Genomic DNA, 22,186 nt, shown 5'->3' on the forward strand with positions numbered 1-22,186 from the left:
TGACAACGTGAGTTGATGCTAATGCTAATTATTGAGTCATTTAAAATGTCAACAACGATATGAATACATCTTTATGATTGCAGGCTGGATGATGCGTGCCGCCTGGGGAGCGTCTGTGCCGGACAAGCAGATGTCCACAAAGACGCAGAGGAGGCGGCGAGGTGCAAGGAACGAGGCAACGCCAGCTTCCGGAACCGGAAGTACACCGATGCGACCCTGCACTACTCTCAGGTGACGTTGGGACTTCCTGCTGGTGCTGAATGTGCAACTCACACACCTCCTTGCTATGACACTGCAGGGTGTTTGCTTCGCCCCCCCAAGTTCGGAGCATCTGGCTCTTTGCTACGCCAACCGCTCGGCGGCGCTCTACCACCTGCAGCACTACCAGGTAAGGTCACCTGCAGCACTAGCAGGTAAGGTCACCTGCAGCACTAGCAGGTAAGGTCACCTGTGTGACGCTGGCCCCTCCTCTGGAATGGCAAATACTAAAAGTGAGCTGGTTTTTGCCGTTTGAATAATTCTAAATAACAGATTTCTGACAGGTAAATCTCTTAAAAGGTAAATAAAAGGTAAACAAGTTAAATAGAAGGGTAAAAGCAGGTGGAGGTTTGAAATGAAGGTAAATAAAAAGGAAAACAAGATCATTAGAAGGCAAAAACGGTCAAATTAGGTTAAAAAAAGTTACAAAAAAAAGTAAATCAAATGTAAAACAAGTTAAATAGAAAGTAAAATAAGGTAAATGTTAAATTAAAGGTAAATCAAATGTAAAAGGCAAATAAAATATAAATAGAAGGTACAAGAAGATAAATACAAGGTAAATAGAATCTAACATAAGATAAATATAAGGTAAATACAAGATAAAACAAGTTAAATAGAAGGTAAATAAAAGATGCAAAGAAGGTAAAAAAGGTAACTAGAAGGTCAAAGAAGATACATAAAAGGTCAAATAAAGTAATTAAAAGATCATGAAAAGGTAAATAGAAGGTACAAGAAGATAAATAGAAGGTAAATACAAGACAAATAGAAGGTAAAAGAAGGCCAAACTTAAATTAAAGGTAAAAGAAGGGAAGAAAAGATAAAAAAGAAGGTCAAAAAAGGTAACTGGAAGGTAAAAGAAGATACATAAAAGGTAAAATAACGTAAATAGAAGATAATTAGACGGTAAATAGAAGGTACAAGAAGATAAATAGAAGGTAAACAAGGTAAATAGAAGCTAACATAGGATTAATAGAAGGTAAATGGAAGATAAAACAAGTTAAATAGAATGTAAAAGAAGGCCAAGGTAAAAGAAGGGAAATAAAAGATAAAAAAGAAGGTCAAAAAAGGTAACTGGAAGGTAAAAGAAGATGCATAAAAGGTAAAATAAGGTAAATAAAAGATCATTAGGAGGTACAAGAAGATAAATATAAGGTAAACAAGGTAAATGGAAGATAACATAAGATAAATAGAAGGTAAATACAAGATAAAACAAGTTAAATACAATGTAAAAGAAGGTCAAGGTTAAATTTAAGGTGAATAAATTGTAAAAGAAGGTAAAGAAAATATAGATAGAAGGTAAAAAAGGGAACCAGAAGGTAAAAGACGATACATAAGAGGTAAATACAAGGTAAAAAAAAACGCTAAACAAGGTAAATAGAAGCTAACATAAGATAAATAGAAGGTAAATGAAAGGTAAAACAAATTAAATAGAAGGTAAAAGTTAAATTGAAGGGAAAAAAAGGTAAATAGAAGGTAAAAGCGATAAGTAGAAGATCAATAAAAGCTAATATAAGGTAAGCAAGGTAAATAGAAGGTAAAAGAAGATAAATAAAAGATACATATAGGTAAATAGAAGGTTAAAAAAAGCTAAACAAGGTAAATAGAAGCTAACATAAGATGAATAGAAGGTAAATGAAAGGTAAAACAAATTGAATAGAAGGTAAAAGTTAAATTGAAGGTAAAAAAAAAGGTAAATAGAAGGTAAAAACAATAAGTAGAAGATAAATAAAAGCTAATATAAGGTAAGCAAGGTAAATAGAAGGTAAAAGAGGATACATAAGAGGTAAATAAAAGATACATAGAAGGTAAAAGAAGGTCAAGGTTAAATTTAAGGTAAAAGAAGGTAAATCAAAGATAACTAGAAGGTAAAAGAAGGGAAAATAAGGTAAATAAAATATAATTAGAAGGTACAGGAAGATGAATAAAAGGTAAAATAAGGTAAACAAGGTAAATAGAAGCTAACATAAGATAAATGAAAAGTAAAACAAGTTAAATAGAAGGTAAAATAAAGTAAAGGTTAAATTGAAGGTTAAAAAAAGGTAAATAGAAGGTAAAAAACGATTAGTAGAAGACAAATAAAAGGTAATATAAGGTAAACAAGGTAAATAGAAAAATTTAAAAAAAAATATATATATATATGTATATATTTTATTTTTATAAGAATCTGTTTTTAAAAATCTGTTTTTAAGGGCATCTCCATGCAAGCAGAAGGATCTTTTCTAACCTGTGACCTGTTTTGAAAAAGTTGAATTGTAATTATTACAGCAAATAATACATGTTGAATGGAATCACAATCACATCAGATCTAGTCGTTTGGTGCCCAAAGATTCACAGCCCTACTTCATACCTTTTAAAACCATAATGGCACAAATGTGTGTTGACATGTAACCCCTCCTTTAACCAGCAGAGGGCGCCATTACTCCACGCTCACCACAACAACATTTTCATGCAAACCCTACATTTTTGGGCTCGGGGACGGCGGACTGATTGCACCTTTTTTGTGGCAGGAAGCTCTTGACGACGTGGAGGCCGCCAAGAGGAGCGAGTACCCCGCTCACCTCCTACACAAGCTGGAGAAGCGCCGCACACAATGCGTGGCGCACCTTTCTTCCTCCGACGCCCTGGGAGCGCCGCCCGCAGCACCGCCCACAGCACCGCCCACGTCAGGGCTGAGCCCCCACGCTGCCGTTGGCGTCAGCCCGAAGAAAGGTCGCCACCTGGTGGCTGCCAAAAGAATATCCGCGGGGGAGGTGATCCTCAGCGAGAGGCCTTATGGCTGCGTCCTCATCCCCGGCGCCGCCATGTTTGGGCGCGAGTGCAGGCGCTGTCACAGGTGTTTGATCCAAACGTTACGTCCGGTGCCGTGCGGGGGGTGCGCCTACAGCCGCTACTGTTCCAGCGCCTGTCAGACTCTGGCCTGGGAGGAACACCACCGCTGGGAGTGTCCGCTGGGGCGACACCTGCAGGCGGCGGGCGTGATGTCGCAGCTCGCCCTGAGAGTGGCGTTGACGGCCGGCGTGGAGAACATCCGTGCGGCCGCCGAGTCCTCGGAGCGTCCCGATCACGCCTACACGCGCACGTTCCGCCTGCTGCACCACTCGGCGCGCCAGAGTCCCGGCATGCGCTTCCTGTGCGCGGTCACCGCGGCGACGCTGAGCCTCGCGCTCGGCGGGAGAGGGCCGCCGCCGCCCGGCGCGCCCCCGGACGGGGACGCCGGCGCGGAATGGCGGCTGCTGGGAAGCGCGGCGCTGAGGCACCTGCTGCAGCTGCGGTGCAACGCCCAGGCCGTGGTCACGCTGCAGCACCAAGGTGACGCTCGCCAAGCCCCCCGTGGACGTCGTTTGTGACGCCGACGACTTCCTGTTTTGTACCCGGCAGGTCCGTCGGACGCTCCCGTGCAGTCCAGCCAGGAAGAGCGCGTGGCCACGGCCCTATTTCCCACGCTGAGTCTCCTCAACCACGCCTGCCGTCCCAACACCAGCCTGGCGTTCAGCGTGGGGGAAGCACCCGGCGTCGGCGTCGGCGTCACCGTGCGGGCGTCCCGCGGCGTGTCTCCTGGACAAGAGGTGACGCACTGCTACGGTAGGAACACAAAGGTCTGCCGACAGGGTGAGGACATTTCGGGGCCCTCACTTCCTGGTCCTCTCAGGTCCCCACAGCAGCAGGATGGCCGCCAGGGAGCGCAGGCGCCTCCTGCTGGAGCAGTACTACTTCCTGTGTGAGTGCGGCGCCTGCGTGCGGGCGGAGGACGAGCATGAAGGTGGAACATCTGGACTGATGTGTGCTGAGTGCAAGGACTCCCCCCTGGTAAGATCTGCTGCCAACCGCACCGCTCATACCCTTTCACCACCGTGTCAAACTCAAGGCCTCAGACCTCATTTCAAGTGGCCCACCACCCATTCTAGGTGGTCTGCCACATCATTTGATTAGTCTGCCACATCATTTAATTAGTCCGCCACATCATTTAATTGGTCTGCCAGCATCATTTATTTGGTCTGCCCCCTCATTTAATTGGTCTGCCACATCATTTAATTGGTCTGCCAAATCATTTAATTGGTCTGCCACATCATTAAACTAGTCTGCCACCTCATTTAATTGGTCTGCCACATCATTTAATTGGTCTGCCACATCATTTAATTAGTCTGCCAGAATCATTTATTTGGTCTGCCCCCTCAAGTAATTAGTCTGCCACATCATTTAATTGGTCTGCCACATCATTTAATTGGTCTGCCACATCATTTAATTACTCTACCCCATCATTTAATTAGTCTGCCAAATCATTTAATTAGTCTGCCACAACATTTAATTAGTCTGCCAGCATCATTTATTTGGTCTGCCCCCTCATTTAATTGGTCCGCCACATCATTTAATTGGTGTGCCACATCATTTTATTGGTCTGCCACATCATTAAACCAGTCTGCCACATCATTTAATTGGTCTGCCACATCATTAAACTAATCTGCCACATCATTTAATTGGTCTGCCACATCATTAAACTAGTCTTCCACATCATTTAATTGGTCTGCCACCTCATTTAATTGGTCTGCCACATCATTAAACTAGTCTGCCACATAATTTAATTAGTCTGCCACATCATTTAATTAGTCTGCCAGCATCATTTATTTGGTCTGCCCCCTCATTTAATTGGTCTGCCACATCATTTGATTAGTCTGCCACATAATGTAATTAGTCTGCCAGATCATTTAATTAGTCTGCTAGCATCATTTATTTGGTCTGCCCCCTCATTTAATTGGTCTGCCACATCATTTAATTGGTGTGCCACATCATTTTATTGGTCTTCCACATCATTAAACTAGTCTGCCACATCATTTAATTGGTCTGCCACATCATTAAACTAATCTGCCACGTCATTTAATTAGTCTGCCAGCATCATTTATTTGGTCTGCCCCCTCATTTAATTGGTCTGCCACATCATTTAATTGGTGTGCCACATCATTTTATTGGTCTGCCACATCATTAAACTAGTCTGCCACATCATTTAATTGGTCTGCCACATCATTAAACTAATCTGCCACATCATTTAATTAGTCTGCCAGAATCATTTATTTGGTCTGCCCCCTCATTTAATTGGTCTGCCACATCATTTAATTGGTGTGCCACATCATTTTATTGGTCTGCCACATCATTAAACTAGTCTGCCACATCATTTTATTGGTCTGCCGCATCATTAAACTAGTCTGCCACATCATTTAATTGGTCTGCCACATCATTAAACTAATCTGCCACATCATTTAATTAGTCTGCCAGCATCATTTATTTGGTCTGCCCCCTCATTTAATTGGTGTGCCACATCATTTTATTGGTCTGCCACATAATTTAATTGGTCTGCCACATCATTGCACGCCACGCCATCGGATGTGGTTAGCCGCATTAGTTCATGTGGGCCGCCACATCATTTAAAGTTGCCCTCGTCACATCATTTAGGATGGCCTCGTCATGTCATTCCATGTGGTCCACCACATTATATTATGCGGCCCGCTACGTAATTCAAGTGGCCTGCCACGTGATTGTAAGTCAAACGCCACATGATTTCATGTGGTCCACCACTCTATTTTACCTCGCCCACCACATCGTTTCATGTCGTCCACGACTTTTTTTTATTTGGCCTATCACTTTGTTTTATGTGGTCCACCACGTTATTTTAAGTGGTCTGCCACATAATTTTTTATGGTCCACCACATTATTTTATGTGGTCCACCACATTATTTTATGTGGCGAGCCACATTGTTATGTGTCCCACCACATCATTTCCTGTGGTCCACCACTGGATTTTATTTGGCCTATCATTTTACTTTATGTGGCCCACCACTTTATTTTATGTGGCCCGCCACTTGATTTTATTTGGCCTACAACTTTATTTTAAGTGTCCCCCTATATAATTTTATATGTTCCACCACATTATTTCATGTGGTCCACCAATTTATTTGATAGGGCCTAGCACTTTCTTTATGGTGGCCTGCAACATAATTTTATATGGTCCACCACATTATTTCATGTGGTCCACCACATTATTTTACGTGGCCCGCCACTTTATGTTATGTGTCCCCGCCACATCATTTCAAGTGGTCCACCACTTGATTTTATTTGGCCTACAACTTTATTTTAAGTGTCCCCCCACATTATTGTATATGTTCCACCACATTATTTAATGTGGTCCACCAATTTATTTTATATGGCTTACCACTTTCTTTATGGTGGCCTGCAACATAATTTTATATGGTCCACCACATTATTTTATGTGTTCCACCACATTATTTTATGTCGCCCGCCACTTTATGTTATGTGTCCCGCCACATCATTTCATGTGGTCCACCACTTGATTTTATTTGGCCTACAACTTTATTTTAAGTGTCCCCCCACATAATTGTATATGTTCCACCACATTATTTCATGTGGTCCACCAATTTATTTTATATGGCCTACCACTTTCTTTATGGTGGCCCGCAACATAATTTTATATGGTCCACCACATTATTTCATGTGGTCCACCAATTTATTTTATATGGCCTACCACTTTCTTTATGGTGGCCCGCAACATAATTTTATATGGTCCACCACATTATTTCATGTGGTCCACCAATTTATTTTACATGGCCTACCACTTTCTTTATGGTGGCCCGCAACATAATTTTATATGGTCCACCACATTATTTCATCTGGTCCACCAACTTATTTTATATGGCCTACCATTCTTTATGGTGGCCCGCAACATAATTTTATATGGTCCACCACATTATTTTATGTGGTCCGCCACTTTGTCATGTGTGCCGCCACATCATTTCATGTGGTCCACCACTTGATTTTATTTGGCCTACAACTTTATTTTAAGTGTCCCCCCACATCATTTTATATGGTCTACCACGTTATTTTATGTTGCCCACCACAATATATTATGTGTCACCACACCATTAATAATGATAATAATAATAATATTCACTGTTGTACTTTTGACAATCCTACTTCCGATAATACCATTAATAATAATAATAATATTCACCCTGATAATACCATTAATAATAATAATAATATTCACCCTGATAATACCATTAATAATAATAATAATATTCACCCTGATAATACCATTAATAATAATAATAATATTTATTTATTTTTTGCATGTTTAAAAACATTTCAAATAGTCTAAATCTGATTTTTTTTTTACTATTTAATCCTCGGTGGGAAATGTTTTGACATTCCTGGTTTAGAGCCTTCAGATTCAAACCCAGAACCTTCTTGCTGCGAGGCACAGCCTTGGTAACCACGAGTCCACCGTGCTGTTCTTCCATCTCCAGATGAAGGAGGCGGGAGGAGACTTGAAATGCTCGTCTTGCGGCCGTCTGGTGTCGTCCTCCGAGGTGACACGCCGGCTGCAGGACGTCCAGCAGGACTTGGACTTGGCCGTGGACCTCATGGAGAGGCAGAGACCAGGTGAGTCCCCGTCTACCAGTCTACCTTTTGTTCTCTCAGGAGCATCCTCATTAGGGATGAAGGTAATGTAGTAATAGTGATGTTGTACAAATACTGTCTTGTTAAGTTATGTACTAGTACTGATAATGTTCATGTAATACATTGTAAATAGTAGTGATATTGTACAAGTATTATATGCCAAATTCTGCATGCTAACAGTTAGCATGTGTCACGTACCAAGTTATTTGACTCTTAGGTGTACAGCTGCAAAATTAACTTAAAAAAAGTTTAAATTAGCTAAAAAAAAAAGAAAGAAGTTAGCATATTAAAATGCTAATCTTAGCATGTGTCACGTACCAAGTTATTTGACTCTTAGGTGTACAGCTGCAAATTTAACTTAAAAAAGTTTAAACTTAGCTAAAAAAAAAAAAAAAAGTTAGCATATTAAAATGCTAATGTTAGCTTGTGTCACGTACCAAGTTATTTGACTCTTAGGTGTACAGCTGCAAAGTTAACTTAAAAAAAGTTTAAAATTAGCTATAAAAAAAAAGTTAGCATATTAAAATGCTAATGTTAGCATGTGTCACGTACTAAGTTATTTGACTCTTGGGTGTACAGCTGCAAAATTAACTTAAAAAAAGTTTAAAATTAACTTAAAAAAAAAAAAAAGTTAGCATATTAAAATGCTAATGTTAGCATGTGTCACGTACCAAGTTATTTGACTCTTAGGTGTACAGCTGCAAAATTAACTTAAAAAAAGTTTAAATTAGCTAAAAAAAAAAAAAAGAAGTTAGCATATTAAAATGCTAATCTTAGCATGTGTCACGTACCAAGTTATTTGACTCTTAGGTGTACAGCTGCAAATTTAACTTAAAAAAGTTTAAAATGAGCTAAAAAAAAAAAAAAAAAGTTAGCCTATTAAAATGCTAATGTTAGCTTGTGTCACATACCAAGTTATTTGACTCTTAGGTGTACAGCTGCAAAGTTAACTTAAAAAAAGTTTAAAATTAGCTATAAAAAAAAAGTTAGCATATTAAAATGCTAATGTTAGCATGTGTCATGTACTAAGTTATTTGACTCTTAGGTGTACAGCTGCAAAATTAACTTAAAAAAAGTTTAAAATTAGCTATAAAAAAAAAAGTTAGCATATTAAAATGCTAATGTTAGCATGTGTCACGTACTAAGTTATTTGACTCTTAGGTGTACAGCTGCAAAGTTAACTTAAAAAAAGTTTAAAATTAGCTATAAAAAAAAAGTTAGCATATTAAAATGCTAATGTTAGCATGTGTCACGTACTAAGTTATTTGACTCTTAGGTGTACAGCTGCAAAATTAACTTAAAAAAAGTTTAAAATGAGCTATAAAAAATAAAGTTAGCATATTAAAATGCTAATGTTAGCATGTGTCACGTACCAAGTTATTTGACTCTTAGGTGTACAGCTGCAAAATTAACTTAAAAAAAGTTTAAATTAGCTAAAAAAAAAAAAAAAAAGTTAGCAAAATGCTAATGTTAGCATGTGTCACATACCAAGTTATTTGACTCTTAGGTGTACAGCTGCAAATTTAACTTAAAAAAGTTTAAAATTAGCTAAAAAAAAAAAAAGAAAAAAGTTAGCATATTAAAATACTAATGTTAGCATGTGTCACGTACTAACTTATTTGACTCTTAGGTGTACAGCTGCAAAATTAACTTAAAAAAAGTTTAAAATTACCTTAAAAAAAATAAATAAAAAGTTAGCATTTTAAAATGCTAATGTTAGCATGTGTCACGTACTAAGTTATTTGACTCTTAGGTGTACAGCTGCAAAATTAACTTAAAAAAAGTTTAAAATTAGCTTAAAAAAAATAAATAAAAAGTTAGCATATTAAAATGCTAATGTTAGCATGTGTCACGTACCAAGTTATTTGACTCTTAGGTGTACAGCTGCAAAATTAACTTAAAAAAAGTTTAAATTAGCTAAAAAAAAAAAAGAAGTTAGCATATTAAAATGCTAATCTTAGCATGTGTCACGTACCAAGTTATTTGACTCTTATGTGTACAGCTGCAAATTTAACTTAAAAAAGTTTAAAATTAGCTAAAAAAAAAAAAAAAAAAAGTTAGCATATTAAAATGCTAATGTTAGCATGTGTCACGTACCAAGTTATTTGACTCTTAGGTGTACAGCTGCAAAATTAACTTAAAAAAAGTTTAAATTAGCTAAAAAAAAAAAAAAGAAGTTAGCATATTAAAATGCTAATCTTAGCATGTGTCACGTACCAAGTTATTTGACTCTTAGGTGTACAGCTGCAAATTTAACTTAAAAAAGTTTAAAATTAGCTAAAAAAAAAAAAAAAAAAAGTTAGCATATTAAAATGCTAATGTTAGCTTGTATCACGTACCAAGTTATTTGACTCTTAGGTGTACAGCTGCAAAGTTAACTTAAAAAAAGTTTAAAATTAGCTATAAAAAAAAAAGTTAGCATATTAAAATGCTAATGTTAGCATGTGTCACGTACCAAGTTATTTGACTCTTAGGTGTACAGCTGCAAAGTTAACTTAAAAAAAGTTTAAAATTAGCTATAAAAAAAAAAGTTAGCATATTAAAATACTAATGTTAGCATGTGTCACATACCAAGTTATATGACTCTTTGGTGTACAGCTGCAAAATTTGCGAAAAAGAATTGGTGTAAAATTTGTTAGAAGAATTAGCATGTTAACATGCTAACCTTAACATGTGTCTCGTACCTAGTTTTGACTCTAAGGTGTACGGCTGCAAAATTAACTTTTAAAAAGTTTAAAATTAGCTTAAAGAAAAAATTAAACATTTTAGCAAATTAAAATACTAATTTTAGCATGTGTCACATGCCAAGCTATTTGACTCTTAGGTGTACAATAGCTGCAAAATTAACTTTAAAAAAAGTTTTAAATTAGCTAAAAAAAAAAAAAACATTAGCAAAATGCTAATGTTAGCATGTGTCACGTACCAAGTTATTTGACTCTTAGGTGTACAGCTGCAAAGTTAACTTAAAAAAAAGTTAGCATATTAAAATGCTAATGTTAGCTTGTGTCACGTACCAAGTACAGCTGCAAAGTTAACTTAAAAAAAGTTTAAAATTAGCTATAAAAAAAAAATTAGCATATTAAAATGCTAATGTTAGCATGTGTCACGTACCAAGTTATTTGACTCTTAGGTGTACAGCTGCAAAGTTAACTTAAAAAAGTTTAAAATTAGCTAAAAAAAAAAGAAAAAAGTTAGCATATTAAAATACTAATGTTAGCATGTGTCACATACCAAGTTATATGACTCTTTGGTGTACAGCTGCAAAATTTGCGAAAAAGAATTGGTGTAAAATTTGTTAGAAGAATTAGCATGTTAACATGCTAACCTTAACATGTGTCTCGTACCTAGTTTTGACTCTAAGGTGTACGGCTGCAAAATTAACTTTTAAAAAGTTTAAAATTAGCTTAAAGAAAAAATTTAACATTTTAGCAAATTAAAATACTAATTTTAGCATGTGTCACATGCCAAGCTATTTGACTCTTAGGTGTACAATAGCTGCAAAATTAACTTTAAAAAAAGTTTTAAATTAGCTAAAAAAAAAAAAAACATTAGCAAAATGCTAATGTTAGCATGTGTCACGTACCAAGTTATTTGACTCTTAGGTGTACAGCTGCAAAGTTAACTTAAAAAAAAGTTAGCATATTAAAATGCTAATGTTAGCTTGTGTCACGTACCAAGTACAGCTGCAAAGTTAACTTAAAAAAAGTTTAAAATTAGCTATAAAATAAAAAGTTAGCATTTTAAAATGCTAATGTTAGCATGTGTCACGTACCAAGTTATTTGACTCTTAGGTGTACAGCTGCAAAATTAACTTAAAAAAAGTTTAAAATTAGCTAAAAAAAAAAAGTTAGCATATTAAAATGCTAATGTTAGCATGTGTCACGTACCAAGTTATTTTACTCTTAGGTGTACAGCTGCAAAATTAACTTAAAAAAAGTTTAAAATTAGCTATAAATAAAAAAGTTAGCATATTAAAATGCTAATGTTAGCATGTGTCACGTACCAAGTTATTTGACTCTTAGGTGTACAGCTGCAAAATTAGTTTAAAAAGTTAGCAGGCTAACAGTTAGCATGAGTCACATACCAAGTTATATGTTTCTTAGGTATAAGACTGTAAAATTAGCCCAAAAAGTTAGCATGCTAACAGTTAGCATGTGTTATGACTAAATGTACGGCTGCGAAATGAGCTAGAAAGTGTGAAATCAGCTAAAGTTATGCTAGCATGCTAACGTTAGCATGGTAGCAAGTTAAAAGTCTCAATATCACATAAGAATAAAAAGGTTGTTTATTTGTAAACAACAACGTTCATGTTTGGTACCGGTACCGGTACCGGTACCGGTCCCTAATCCTCAACTTCCTCTCCTGTTCCCGCCAGCTGAGGCCCTGGTGCTGCTGGACAAGTCAGACGGGACGCTGGCGGAGACACACCCCCTCCAGGGCCAGGTGGCGGACGCCATGGCGAGGGCGCACGCCACAATGGGTGGGTGTTGATGGCGCTCTAATGGGGTCAGGAGCCATTTAAAGCAACTTCCTGCTTGTCCCCGCAGGCCAGTGGCGCCGTGCAGCCGCCCACGTGGAGCGCAGCGCCGCCGCCATCGGCGCCCAGTTCGGGGAGGAGAGCGTGGAAAAGGCTCGCCAACTTTTCAAGTTAGCGCAGCTGCACTTTAACGGGTCAGTCCGCCATTTTTGTTTGTTTTTGGTTTTAACGAACCTGTGTGGGAGATGTTGTGCCTTCTCACTCACAGAGCCGCCACAAGCTCCGCCCTCGCCGTCATCCCCGAAGCACGCCGCCTCCTGTGCCGCCATTGTGGACCCCACTGTGCTGAGGTCCAGGAGCTGGACGCCATGGAGGACTGTTTCACTTAACAGTCAGTAACTTTCACAATAAAAGTCCAGGAGCTGGGCGCCATCTTGGACTGAACAGTCAGTAACTTTCACAATAAAAGTCCAGGAGCTGGGCGCCATGGAGGAGTGTTTAACTTAACAGTCAGTAACTTTCACAATAAAAGTCCAGGAGCTGGACGCCATGGAGGAGTGTTTCACTTAACAGTCAGTAACTTTCACAATAAAAGTCCAGGAGCTGGGCGCCATGGAGGAGTGTTTAACTTAACAGTCAGTAACTTTCACAATAAAAGTCCAGGAGCTGGACGCCATGGAGGAGTGTTTAACTTAACAGTCAGTAACTTTCACAATAAAAGTCCAGGAGCTGGACGCCATGGAGGAGTGTTTAACTTAACAATCAGTAACTTTCACAATAAAAGTCCAGCAGCTGGACGCCATGGAGGAGTGTTTCACTTAACAGTCAGTAACTTTCACAATAAAAGTCCAGGAGCTGGACGCCATGGAGGAGTGTTTAACTTAACAATCAGTAACTTTCACAATAAAAGTCCAGCAGCTGGACGCCATGGAGGAGTGTTTCACTTAACAGTCAGTAACTTTCACAATAAAAGTCCAGGAGCTGGACGCCATGGAGGAGTGTTTCACTTAACAGTCAGTAACTTTCACAATAAAAGTCCAGGAGCTGGGCGCCATGGAGGAGTGTTTACGCCACTCGTCCGCCATCTTGCCGTAACTTTCACAATAAAAGTCCAGGAGCTGGACGCCATGGAGGACTGTTTCACTTAACAGTCAGTAACTTTCACAATAAAAGTCCAGGAGCTGGACGCCATGGAGGAGTGTTTCACTTAACAGTCAGTAACTTTCACAATAAAAGTCCAGGAGCTGGGCGCCATGGAGGAGTGTTTCACTTAACAGTCAGTAACTTTCACAATAAAAGTCCAGGAGCTGGACGCCATGGAGGAGTGTTTCACTTAACAGTCAGTAACTTTCACAATAAAAGTCCAGGAGCTGGGCGCCATGGAGGAGTGTTTACGCCACTCGTCCGCCATCTTGCCGTAACTTTCACAATAAAAGTCCAGGAGCTGGACGCCATGGAGGACTGTTTCACTTAACAGTCAGTAACTTTCACAATAAAAGTCCAGGAGCTGGACGCCATGGAGGAGTGTTTCACTTAACAGTCAGTAACTTTCACAATAAAAGTCCAGGAGCTGGACGCCATGGAGGAGTGTTTCACTTAACAGTCAGTAACTTTCACAATAAAAGTCCAGGAGCTGGGCGCCATGGAGGAGTGTTTCACTTAACAGTCAGTAACTTTCACAATAAAAGTCCAGGAGCTGGACGCCATGGAGGAGTGTTTAACTTAACAGTCAGTAACTTTCACAATAAAAGTCCAGGAGATGGGCGCCATGGAGGAGTGTTTAACTTAACAGTCAGTAACTTTCACAATAAAAGTCCTGGAGCTGGACGCCATGGAGGAGTGTTTCACTTAACAGTCAGTAACTTTCACAATAAAAGTCCAGGAGATGGGCGCCATGGAGGAGTGTTTAACTTAACAGTCAGTAACTTTCACAATAAAAGTCCTGGAGCTGGACGCCATGGAGGAGTGTTTCACTTAACAGTCAGTAACTTTCACAATAAAAGTCCAGGAGCTGGACGCCATGGAGGAGTGTTTCACTTAACAGTCAGTAACTTTCACAATAAAAGTCCAGGAGCTGGACGCCATGGAGGAGTGTTTAACTTAACAATCAGTAACTTTCACAATAAAAGTCCAGCAGCTGGACGCCATGGAGGAGTGTTTCACTTAACAGTCAGTAACTTTCACAATAAAAGTCCAGGAGCTGGACGCCATGGAGGAGTGTTTAACTTAACAATCAGTAACTTTCACAATAAAAGTCCAGCAGCTGGACGCCATGGAGGAGTGTTTCACTTAACAGTCAGTAACTTTCACAATAAAAGTCCAGGAGCTGGACGCCATGGAGGAGTGTTTAACTTAACAATCAGTAACTTTCACAATAAAAGTCCAGCAGCTGGACGCCATGGAGGAGTGTTTCACTTAACAGTCAGTAACTTTCACAATAAAAGTCCAGGAGCTGGACGCCATGGAGGAGTGTTTCACTTAACAGTCAGTAACTTTCACAATAAAAGTCCAGGAGCTGGGCGCCATGGAGGAGTGTTTACGCCACTCGTCCGCCATCTTGCCGTAACTTTCACAATAAAAGTCCAGGAGCTGGACGCCATGGAGGACTGTTTCACTTAACAGTCAGTAACTTTCACAATAAAAGTCCAGGAGCTGGACGCCATGGAGGAGTGTTTCACTTAACAGTCAGTAACTTTCACAATAAAAGTCCAGGAGCTGGGCGCCATGGAGGAGTGTTTCACTTAACAGTCAGTAACTTTCACAATAAAAGTCCAGGAGCTGGACGCCATGGAGGAGTGTTTCACTTAACAGTCAGTAACTTTCACAATAAAAGTCCAGGAGCTGGGCGCCATGGAGGAGTGTTTAACTTAACAGTCAGTAACTTTCACAATAAAAGTCCAGGAGCTGGACGCCATGGAGGAGTGTTTAACTTAACAGTCAGTAACTTTCACAATAAAAGTCCAGGAGCTGGACGCCATGGAGGAGTGTTTAACTTAACAATCAGTAACTTTCACAATAAAAGTCCAGCAGCTGGACGCCATGGAGGAGTGTTTCACTTAACAGTCAGTAACTTTCACAATAAAAGTCCAGGAGCTGGACGCCATGGAGGAGTGTTTAACTTAACAATCAGTAACTTTCACAATAAAAGTCCAGCAGCTGGACGCCATGGAGGAGTGTTTCACTTAACAGTCAGTAACTTTCACAATAAAAGTCCAGGAGCTGGACGCCATGGAGGAGTGTTTCACTTAACAGTCAGTAACTTTCACAATAAAAGTCCAGGAGCTGGGCGCCATGGAGGAGTGTTTACGCCACTCGTCCGCCATCTTGCCGTAACTTTCACAATAAAAGTCCAGGAGCTGGACGCCATGGAGGACTGTTTCACTTAACAGTCAGTAACTTTCACAATAAAAGTCCAGGAGCTGGACGCCATGGAGGAGTGTTTCACTTAACAGTCAGTAACTTTCACAATAAAAGTCCAGGAGCTGGGCGCCATGGAGGAGTGTTTCACTTAACAGTCAGTAACTTTCACAATAAAAGTCCAGGAGCTGGACGCCATGGAGGAGTGTTTCACTTAACAGTCAGTAACTTTCACAATAAAAGTCCAGGAGCTGGGCGCCATGGAGGAGTGTTTACGCCACTCGTCCGCCATCTTGCCGTAACTTTCACAATAAAAGTCCAGGAGCTGGACGCCATGGAGGACTGTTTCACTTAACAGTCAGTAACTTTCACAATAAAAGTCCAGGAGCTGGACGCCATGGAGGACTGTTTCACTTAACAGTCAGTAACTTTCACAATAAAAGTCCAGGAGCTGGACGCCATGGAGGAGTGTTTCACTTAACAGTCAGTAACTTTCACAATAAAAGTCCAGGAGCTGGACGCCATGGAGGAGTGTTTCACTTAACAGTCAGTAACTTTCACAATAAAAGTCCAGGAGCTGGGCGCCATGGAGGAGTGTTTCACTTAACAGTCAGTAACTTTCACAATAAAAGTCCAGGAGCTGGACGCCATGGAGGAGTGTTTAACTTAACAGTCAGTAACTTTCACAATAAAAGTCCAGGAGATGGGCGCCATGGAGGAGTGTTTAACTTAACAGTCAGTAACTTTCACAATAAAAGTCCTGGAGCTGGACGCCATGGAGGAGTGTTTCACTTAACAGTCAGTAACTTTCACAATAAAAGTCCAGGAGATGGGCGCCATGGAGGAGTGTTTAACTTAACAGTCAGTAACTTTCACAATAAAAGTCCTGGAGCTGGACGCCATGGAGGAGTGTTTCACTTAACAGTCAGTAACTTTCACAATAAAAGTCCAGGAGCTGGACGCCATGGAGGAGTGTTTCACTTAACAGTCAGTAACTTTCACAATAAAAGTCCAGGAGCTGGGCGCCATGGAGGAGTGTTTGACCGAAAAGTCAGTAACTTTCACAATAAAAGTCCAGGAGCTGGGCGCCATCTTGGACTGAACAGTCAGTAACTTTCACAATAAAAGTCCAGGAGCTGGGCGCCATGGAGGAGTGTTTGACCGAACAGTCAGTAACTTTCACAATAAAAGTCCAGGAGCTGGGCGCCATCTTGGACTGAACAGTCAGTAACTTTCACAATAAAAGTCCAGGAGCTGGGCGCCATCTTGGACTGAACAGTCAGTAACTTTCACAATAAAAGTCCAGGAGCTGGGCGCCATAGAGGAGTGTTTACGCCCCTCGTCCGCCATCTTGTCGTAACTTTCACAATAAAAGTCCAGGAGCTGGGCGCCATGGAGGAGTGTTTACGCCACTCGTCTGCCATCTTGCCGTAACTTTCACAATAAAAGTCCAGGAGCTGGGCGCCATGGAGGAGTGTTTACGCCACTCGTCCGCCATCTTGCCGTAACTTTCACAATAAAAGTCCAGAAGCTGGGCGCCATGGAGGAGTGTTTACGCCACTCGTCCGCCATCTTGCCGTAACTTTCACAATAAAAGTCCAGGAGCTGGGCGCCATGGAGGAGTGTTTGACCGAACATTCAGTAACTTTCACAATAAAAGTCCAGGAGCTGGGCGCCATGGAGGAGTGTTTGACCGAACAGTCAGTAACTTTCACAATAAAAGTCCAGGAGCTGGGCGCGATGGAGGAGTGTTTACGCCACTCGTCTGCCATCTTGCAGTAACTTTCACAATAAAAGTCCAGGAGCTGGGCGCCATGGAGGAGTGTTTACGCCACTCGTCCGCCATCTTGTCGTAACTTTCACAATAAAAGTCCAGGAGCTGGGCGCCATGGAGGAGTGTTTACTCCACTCGTCTGCCATCTTGCAGTAACTTTCACAATAAAAGTCCAGGAGCTGGGCGCCATGGAGGAGTGTTTACGCGACTCGTCCGCCATCTTGCCGTAACTTTCACAATAAAAGTCCAGGAGCTGGGCGCCATGGAGGAGTGTTTACGCGACTCGTCTGCCATCTTGCCGTAACTTTCACAATAAAAGTCCAGGAGCTGGACGCCATGGAGGAGTGTTTACGTCACTCGTCCGCCATCTTGCAGTAACTTTCACAATAAAAGTCCAAGAGCTGGACGCCATGGAGGAGTGTTTACGCCACTCGTCCGCCATCTTGCAGTAACTTTCACAATAAAAGTCCAAGAGCTGGACGCCATGGAGGAGTGTTTACGCCACTCGTCCGCCATCTTGCCGTAACTTTCACAATAAAAGTCCAGGAGCTGGGCGCCATGGAGGAGTGTTTACGCCACTCGTCTGCCATCTTGCCGTATCTTTCACAATAAAAGTCCAGGAGCTGGAGGCCATGGAGGAGTGTTTACGCGACTCGTCCGCCATCTTGCCGTAACTTTCACAATTAAAGTCCAGAAGCTGAGCGCCATGGAGGAGTGTTTACGCCACTCGTCCGCCATCTTGCCGTAACTTTCACAATAAAAGTCCAGGAGCTGGGCGCCATGGAGGAGTGTTTGACCGAACAGTCAGTAACTTTCACAATAAAAGTCCAGGAGCTGGGCGCCATGGAGGAGTGTTTGACCGAACAGTCAGTAACTTTCACAATAAAAGTCCAGGAGCTGGGCGCCATGGAGGAGTGTTTGACTGAACAGTCAGTAACTTTCACAATAAAAGTCCAGGAGCTGGGCGCCATCTTGGACTGAACAGTCAGTAACTTTCACAATAAAAGTCCAGGAGCTGGACGCCATGGAGGAGTGTTTGACTGAACAGTCAGTAACTTTCACAATAAAAGTCCAGGAGCTGGACGCCATGGAGGAGTGTTTAACTTAACAGTCATTAACTTTCACAATAAAAGTCCAGGAGCTGGACGCCATGGAGGAGTGTTTAACTTAACAGTCAGTAACTTTCACAATAAAAGTCCAGGAGCTGGACGCCATGGAGGAGTGTTTCACTTAACAGTCAGTAACTTTCACAATAAAAGTCCAGGAGCTGGACGCCATGGAGGAGTGTTTCACTTAACAGTCAGTAACTTTCACAATAAAAGTCCAGGAGCTGGACGCCATGGAGGAGTGTTTCACTTAACAGTCAGTAACTTTCACAATAAAAGTCCAGGAGCTGGACGCCATGGAGGAGTGTTTCACTTAACAGTCAGTAACTTTCACAATAAAAGTCCAGGAGCTGGGCGCCATGGAGGAGTGTTTCACTTAACAGTCAGTAACTTTCACAATAAAAGTCCAGGAGCTGGACGCCATGGAGGAGTGTTTAACTTAACAGTCAGTAACTTTCACAATAAAAGTCCAGGAGCTGGACGCCATGGAGGAGTGTTTAACTTAACAGTCAGTAACTTTCACAATAAAAGTCCAGGAGCTGGGCGCCATGGAGGAGTGTTTAACTTAACAGTCAGTAACTTTCACAATAAAAGTCCAGGAGCTGGACGCCATGGAGGAGTGTTTCACTTAACAGTCAGTAACTTTCACAATAAAAGTCCAGGAGCTGGACGCCATGGAGGAGTGTTTCACTTAACAGTCAGTAACTTTCACAATAAAAGTCCAGGAGCTGGGCGCCATGGAGGAGTGTTTCACTTAACAGTCAGTAACTTTCACAATAAAAGTCCAGGAGCTGGACGCCATGGAGGAGTGTTTAACTTAACAGTCAGTAACTTTCACAATAAAAGTCCAGGAGCTGGACGCCATGGAGGAGTGTTTAACTTAACAGTCAGTAACTTTCACAATAAAAGTCCAGGAGCTGGGCGCCATGGAGGAGTGTTTAACTTAACAGTCAGTAACTTTCACAATAAAAGTCCAGGAGATGGACGCCATGGAGGAGTGTTTAACTTAACAGTCAGTAACTTTCACAATAAAAGTCCAGGAGCTGGGCGCCATGGAGGAGTGTTTACGCCACTCGTCCGCCATCTTGCCGTAACTTTCACAATAAAAGTCCAGGAGCTGGGCGCCATGGAGGAGTGTTTGACTGAACAGTTAGTAACTTTCACAATAAAAGTCCAGGAGCTGGACGCCATGGAGGAATGTTTACGCCACTCGTCTGCCATCTTGCCGTAACTTTCACAATAAAAGTCCAACAGCTGGGCGCCATGGAGGAGTGTTTACGCCACTCGTCCGCCATCTTGTCGTAACTTTCACAATAAAAGTCCAGGAGCTGGGCGCCATGGAGGAGTGTTTGACTGAACAGTCAGTAACTTTCACAATAAAAGTCCAGGAGCTGAGCGCCATGGAGGAGTGTTTACGCCACTCGTCTGCCATCTTGCCGTAACTTTCACAATAAAAGTCCAGGAGCTGGACGCCATGGAGGAGTGTTTCACTTAACAGTCAGTAACTTTCACAATAAAAGTCCAGGAGCTGGACGCCATGGAGGAGTGTTTGACTTAACAGTCTGTAACTTTCACAATAAAAGTCCAGGAGCTGGGCGCCATGGAGGAGTGTTTGACTTAACAGTCTGTAACTTTCACAATAAAAGTCCAGGAGCTGGGCGCCATGGAGGAGTGTTTGACTAAACAGTCAGTAACTTTCACAATAAAAGTCCAGGAGCTGGGCGCCATGGAGGAGTGTTTCACTTAACAGTCAGTAACTTTCACAATAAAAGTCCAGGAGCTGGGCGCCATGGAGGAGTGTTTGACTGAACAGTCAGTAACTTTCACAATAAAAGTCCAGGAGCTGGGCGCCATGGAGGAGTGTTTAACTTAACAGTCAGTAACTTTCACAATAAAAGTCCAGAAGCTGGGCGCCATGGAGGAGTGTTTGACTGAACAGTCAGTAACTTTCACAATAAAAGTCCAGGAGCTGGGCGCCATGGAGGAGTGTTTGACCGAACAGTCAGTAACTTTCACAATAAAAGTCCAGGAGCTGGACGCAATGGAGGAGTGTTTCACTTAACAGTCAGTAACTTTCACAATAAAAGTCCAGGAGCTGGGCGCCATGGAGGAGTGTTTGACTGAACAGTCAGTAACTTTCACAATAAAAGTCCAGGAGCTGGACGCCATGGAGGAGTGTTTCACTTAACAGTCAGTAACTTTCACAATAAAAGTCCAGGAGCTGGACGCCATGGAGGAGTGTTTCACTTAACAGTCAGTAACTTTCACAATAAAAGTCCAGGAGCTGGACGCCATGGAGGAGTGTTTGACTTAACAGTCAGTAACTTTCACAATAAAAGTCCAGGAGCTGGACGCCATGGAGGAGTGTTTCACTTAACAGTCAATAACTTTCACAATAAAAGTCCAGGAGCTGGACGCCATGGAGGAGTGTTTGACTTAACAGTCAGTAACTTTCACAATAAAAGTCCAGGAGCTGGACGCCATGGAGGAGTGTTTCACTTAACAGTCAGTAACTTTCACAATAAAAGTCCAGGAGCTGGGCGCCATGGAGGAGTGTTTCACTTAACAGTCAGTAACTTTCACAATAAAAGTCCAGGAGCTGGACGCCATGGAGGAGTGTTTAACTTAACAGTCAGTAACTTTCACAATAAAAGTCCAGGAGCTGGACGCCATGGAGGAGTGTTTAACTTAACAGTCAGTAACTTTCACAATAAAAGTCCAGGAGCTGGACGCCATGGAGGAGTGTTTACGCCGCTCGTCTGCCATCTTGCCATAACTTTCACAATAAAAGTCCAGGAGCTGGACGCCATGGAGGACTGTTTCACTTAACAGTCAGTAACTTTCACAATAAAAGTCCAGGAGCTGGACGCCATGGAGGAGTGTTTCACTTAACAGTCAGTAACTTTCACAATAAAAGTCCAGGAGCTGGACGCCATGGAGGAGTGTTTCACTTAACAGTCAGTAACTTTCACAATAAAAGTCCAGGAGCTGGACGCCATGGAGGAGTGTTTAACTTAACAGTCAGTAACTTTCACAATAAAAGTCCAGGAGCTGGACGCCATGGAGGAGTGTTTAACTTAACAGTCAGTAACTTTCACAATAAAAGTCCAGGAGCTGGACGCCATGGAGGAGTGTTTACGCCGCTCGTCTGCCATCTTGCCATAACTTTCACAATAAAAGTCCAAGAGCTGGGCGCCATGGAGGAGTGTTTGACTGAACAGTCAGTAACTTTCACAATAAAAGTCCAGGAGCTGGGCGCCATGGAGGAGTGTTTCACTTAACAGTCAATAACTTTCACAATAAAAGTCCAGGAGCTGGACGCCATGGAGGAGTGTTTAACTTAACAGTCAGTAACTTTCACAATAAAAGTCCAGGAGCTGGACGCCATGGAGGAGTGTTTAACTTAACAGTCAGTAACTTTCACAATAAAAGTCCAGGAGCTGGACGCCATGGAGGAGTGTTTACGCCGCTCGTCTGCCATCTTGCCATAACTTTCACAATAAAAGTCCAAGAGCTGGGCGCCATGGAGGAGTGTTTGACTGAACAGTCAGTAACTTTCACAATAAAAGTCCAGGAGCTGGGCGCCATCTTGGACTGAACAGTCAGTAACTTTCACAATAAAAGTCCAGGAGCTGGGCGCCATGGAGGAGTGTTTAACTTAACAGTCAGTAACTTTCACAATAAAAGTCCAGGAGCTGGGCGCCATGGAGGAGTGTTTGACTGAACAGTCAGTAACTTTCACAATAA

The 22,186-nt window shown here is 41.5% G+C and overlaps 1 protein-coding gene across 2 annotated transcripts in view; it reads left to right on the forward strand.

The window, feature by feature from the left end:
• smyd4 (SET and MYND domain containing 4) overlaps positions 1-22,186 on the forward strand; it is a 43,558-nt gene that overhangs the window by 961 nt on the left and 20,411 nt on the right. Inside the window, exons 1-10 of one of the 2 annotated variants that reach the window (XM_062046937.1) lie at positions 1-7; positions 84-231; positions 299-388; positions 2,766-3,567; positions 3,637-3,840; positions 3,908-4,065; positions 7,572-7,707; positions 12,101-12,205; positions 12,273-12,396; positions 12,471-12,648. The exon at positions 1-7 is cut by the window's left edge and continues 959 nt beyond it. In XM_062046937.1, the coding sequence (XP_061902921.1) occupies positions 1-7; positions 84-231; positions 299-388; positions 2,766-3,567; positions 3,637-3,840; positions 3,908-4,065; positions 7,572-7,707; positions 12,101-12,205; positions 12,273-12,396; positions 12,471-12,591 (1,895 nt within the window). In that variant the 3' untranslated portion in view covers positions 12,592-12,648. Of the gene's footprint in view, positions 8-83; positions 232-298; positions 389-2,765; positions 3,568-3,636; positions 3,841-3,907; positions 4,066-7,571; positions 7,708-12,100; positions 12,206-12,272; positions 12,397-12,470; positions 12,649-22,186 lie in introns of those variants that run through there. The other variant, XM_062046936.1, reaches the window with a different exon arrangement.

The sequence above is a fragment of the Entelurus aequoreus genome, linkage group LG05 (assembly GCF_033978785.1).
Source record: "Entelurus aequoreus isolate RoL-2023_Sb linkage group LG05, RoL_Eaeq_v1.1, whole genome shotgun sequence".
Taxonomy (NCBI): Eukaryota; Metazoa; Chordata; class Actinopteri; order Syngnathiformes; family Syngnathidae; genus Entelurus; species Entelurus aequoreus.